This window comes from Helianthus annuus, chromosome 5 (genome assembly GCF_002127325.2).
Source record: "Helianthus annuus cultivar XRQ/B chromosome 5, HanXRQr2.0-SUNRISE, whole genome shotgun sequence".
NCBI classification, from domain to species: domain Eukaryota; kingdom Viridiplantae; phylum Streptophyta; class Magnoliopsida; order Asterales; family Asteraceae; genus Helianthus; species Helianthus annuus.
In genome coordinates this window covers 176398849-176403085 of record NC_035437.2, presented here as the reverse complement: position 1 = coordinate 176403085, position 4237 = coordinate 176398849, and the positions used below count along the sequence as shown (strand labels likewise).

The 4237-nt window shown below is 33.5% G+C and overlaps 1 protein-coding gene across 1 annotated transcript; it reads right to left on the bottom strand.

Moving 5' to 3' along the window:
- Positions 1-1831: 1831 nt before the first annotated feature.
- Positions 1832-3915, bottom strand: LOC110939503. The gene is made up of 2 exons (XM_022181074.1): positions 3494-3915; positions 1832-2132 (listed from the first exon to the last, which is right to left on the bottom strand). The coding sequence occupies exons 1-2, from the start codon at positions 3827-3829 to the stop codon at positions 2076-2078; spliced, it is 393 nt and encodes a 130-aa protein (XP_022036766.1). The 5' UTR covers positions 3830-3915; the 3' UTR covers positions 1832-2075.
- Positions 3916-4237: the final 322 nt, after the last annotated feature.

Here is a 4237-nt window from a genome sequence, read left to right as displayed (position 1 = left end):
AGTTGAATTGGTCAAGATTGTGGGCAATATCATCATGTTAGAAAAATGCATTGGTTATTTTAAAAGAAAGAGGAAAGAGAAATGTATGAAGCTTTCTAATAGGCTTACTTAATCACCTTTTATACATACTCTTAGATCTATACATTTGTACACTAGGGGACATGAACCCTCGATCTTACGTGAAGGGACACATTTTTGTACACCTTACTACCGGTAAAAGAAGTCCAATAAAAAGGATATTAACTTGTTACCAATAACGAGAAAATAGCAAGTGTATAAGACGCTTGAGGTAGTTTATATTATGGTCTGCTTAACATAAAAACCGAAAAGGTTAAAATAAAACTTTAGCGACTTTAACAATAAGGTATTGTAGGAAGTCATAAGTCGGCGATATGATATTGATATAGTACCTTTGTAATATGCCAAACGTATAATAGTAGCCCTATAATATGCCAAACGTATAACAAGTATAGGCGTATATCTAAATGTTGAAATGCATTTTCACACATCATATAACTTGATTTATATACATGATAGTGTTATTTAACATGTTTAATAGATTAGTTTTGGTTCTTTTTATTTTTTAAATCAATCACGTCAACTTGTTTAACTCATCTTAGATAAACACGGCAAAAGTTAATACAAAGTTTGTGTTCGAGTTAAACAATTCAACCAAAAATATCTGGTTTAAAACCATTTGAATTATGCAAAATAATCTTGAGAGATTGACTCATACAATAGGAGTTATCAATCTCAACAACAGTATAGTTTTAAAGTTGATTGTTGGTTCTACTATTTCTTAATACCATGTTGTTATGGTACAAATAGTAGAAGGACCAAGGTTGTAATATTGTAATAATGTAGGGGTCAATTGTAAACACAGGTTAGTTAGTTTGGTATGTCGACCTTGTACTGATAGGAGCTGAACAATGTGAAATGGTATCGATGATTTGAGATAAACTTCTTCTTTTCTTGTGTTTCTTTCTTCTCTACAATCGATCAATAATCTGATACGTAAATCAAATCAACCATTCGATATACAATTTTTTTTGTTATTATTATTTCCGTTGCTGATGTTATTCTCATTAATGATTTTGAAAAAGAAAAGAAAAACGGGTATAAACAACTAAAACCGAATTGTATTGACCGGTTTAGCCAATCTGGTCGACCCAACCAGTGCCTTCTGTCGTTTTTCAAAACTGTAACCGAAATTTCATAAAATTCATCCGAACTTGAACTTGATCATGAACACTGAACACCACCAACAAATGTAATATTTCATTCCAAGATCCAAACAAGCTCACCGAGTCTTCATAATCTTACAATAATCAAGTCAACAAAACACTAACGAGGATCAAATTTACATAACACAATAATCTCAACTACTCAATAATATGTTCTTCACCAATCTAGCATACTCACAACTCCCCAAGAGGGTTTATGTTCTGGTTATTATTTAAGTTTTTCTTTACATAAAATACGTGCAATTCTTTTCTCATTTTCATTTTTAAGGTCTGTTTGTGATGATCAAACGGACCCACAAAATGAAAATGTGGGTTTGAATTCGATTTTAGAGAGTGAGAGAGAAAGAGATGAGAGGGGGAGGGGGGGTAGGTGATAATATATGTTTTTTCTTTTAATATATATTAAAAGATTAACTGAAATAACAATAATACCCTCACATGCAATGCATGTGAGGGTAGTTAACCAAGAAAACTAACATCGTTTGTGTTCAATGTTATACCTTGTAGCAAAACATAAACATAAAGATAGGTTTTTACAAATTTCATAGTGAAAGGTACAAAGTATAGTCTATGTATAACATAAAGGTTGATTTCTACAATTTATTCTATATACTATTACAAAAAGGATGTTGGTGGATAAAGACAAAAATCCTGTTCATCTCAAATCCAGAATTAAGCTTTTTCTAAGTTTCAACTTTCATCAACAAAACTCAATACAGCTTCACAAGCAATCGGTCAAACTTCACCTCAAGCAATTAGTCAGACTTCACTTTTTATACACCTCAAGACTTTTACTATATAAAGTATCTATGATAATATTTCAGAAAGCTGTCATACCCCTAAACATCCTGTTATTGCATCAAATTCCTCCGGAGGCTCTGTCCCTTCCTGAAACATGAATGAGTGCGTTAAATTCGATCATTTTGTTTAAATTTGATAAAGCTCAGGCCCAAGCAGTTCATATAAAATATAATTTTTAAAATTCTGTACACAGTGTATAAAAGTTATTTTATTTTAAAAATATTTGGTGGAAATAGTATGAAAAAAGTCCAACATATGAATGAACATTTTAATTATAATCCTTTATTTATAATAGCTAGTGGCAAAATATTAATGTTCACCCACAAAAAAGTTTAAGGGCTAAATATGTAAGTATCAAAGTTGAAGGACCAAGTATGTCTTTACAAAAGTTGAGGGGCTAAACATATCATTATTAATTATTAAAGTTGAGGGATTAATCATTACAAAAGTTCAAAAGTTGAGGGGCTAAACAAATCATTATTAAAGTTGAGGGCTTAAATACATCATTACCAAAGTTGAGGGACCAAAGTTGGTTGATGTTGACAAAATAGTAGAATTAGCCAATTACTAAAATACCCTTAAAACTACTAGTTGACATAACTAATTCTAAGCGTAGATGTGTAATCAAATATCATCCATTGATTAAACTACTAGTTAAGTGTTTGCTTCCGTTCATTTGTGCAGTTAGTTAAACGCACAAACACTAACAAAGTTTGGCTGTGTTAGGTCGGTTCGTAAACAAGCCTATGTGCACACCCCTATAGTAAATCACAATACGGGCAATTCAGTTTTAACCGAGAACCGAAAATCCTAAAACTAAAAATAGAACTTGTTATTTGGTGCGGTTTTTTTAGACGAACCCGAACCTGAAAATGTTAGACGAACCCGATCCGAAAATCATTACATATGAACCCGAACACGACCCGTTCAACCCGATTTTTTATTTTTGTCATAAATTATTATATTAAAATTTACTAAAAAAAACACAAAATGTATATAATACAATTACATTTTCATAAATCATTTTCTCTTTTTAATGTTATAATTATAACATAAAATACATACTGAATTTAATTTATAACATTAAACATATTGTAGAAAACTATAATATAAATAAATGTGTTACACGGGTCAACCCGCCAACCCAATTTGGTTGACACAAACCCGACCCATTTAGCTAAACGGGTTTGCAGGATGAAACTGACCCGAACCCATTTAGACAAGCCTAAACCTGCGAATTTTTCGGGTCGTGTGAAATTCACGCCCCTAAATACGGGTAATTCAGTTTTAACCGAACCGAAAATACGAAAACTAAAAACGAAACTGAAAATACAATTTGTTATTCGGTTCAATTTTTTTTGGTTATGGTGTCGTTTCAGTTTCTTCAGCACATTACATTGAATGTTTAAAGTTCGGAATTCATAAATTTGCAAATAACAAAAACTTACCAAATACTCGCAAACAGGCACTGTTGTGGAGACGGTATCAGCCGGATGAGATGCTACGGTAGATGTGGATGTGGAAGTGGAAGTGGAAGTGGAAGTGGAAGTGGAAGTGGAAGTGGATGTGACGACACTAACAATCAGGTACATCACCAACACGACAACCCCGATGCCGTATATATTGTGTGCCCACGCCTCAATGGTAGAAAGGTGGCGGGAATAAGACGCAATAATCAGCACCAACATAACAACAACGCCCACATCATACCAGATGATCGTCATTGAACGGAAAACGAAATAATCCCACGGATCCTCCGATGCATGGATGTAAACCCAGATCATATATACACCAATGAGGAGTACAATGGCCAACAATGCCAAAGTGACATGCAGCACGTCCGTCGGAATAATAGCAACCCTCGTATGTTCATGGTTGCAAAAGTCGCTAGGCGCTCCCTAGTCGGTCGACCGGGTAGTTGAGAGTACTCGATCTAGGCGGAGAGTACTCGGGGAGTACTCGGACATGTTAAATTATAAAGAAATTACTTTTTGGAGATTAAATATATGTCAAGTAATATAAATTTACTAATGTTTATAACCAAATATGTGAAAATAATATTCATTCCTTAATATGATAGGCATAGAAATTATGTTTTATTATTATTTAAGTCAAACTAGGCCCGAGTTGACCTACTAGATCCAATTCTGGCCAACGTTGACCGCGTTTGACCGACTCTGAGTAATTAGGCG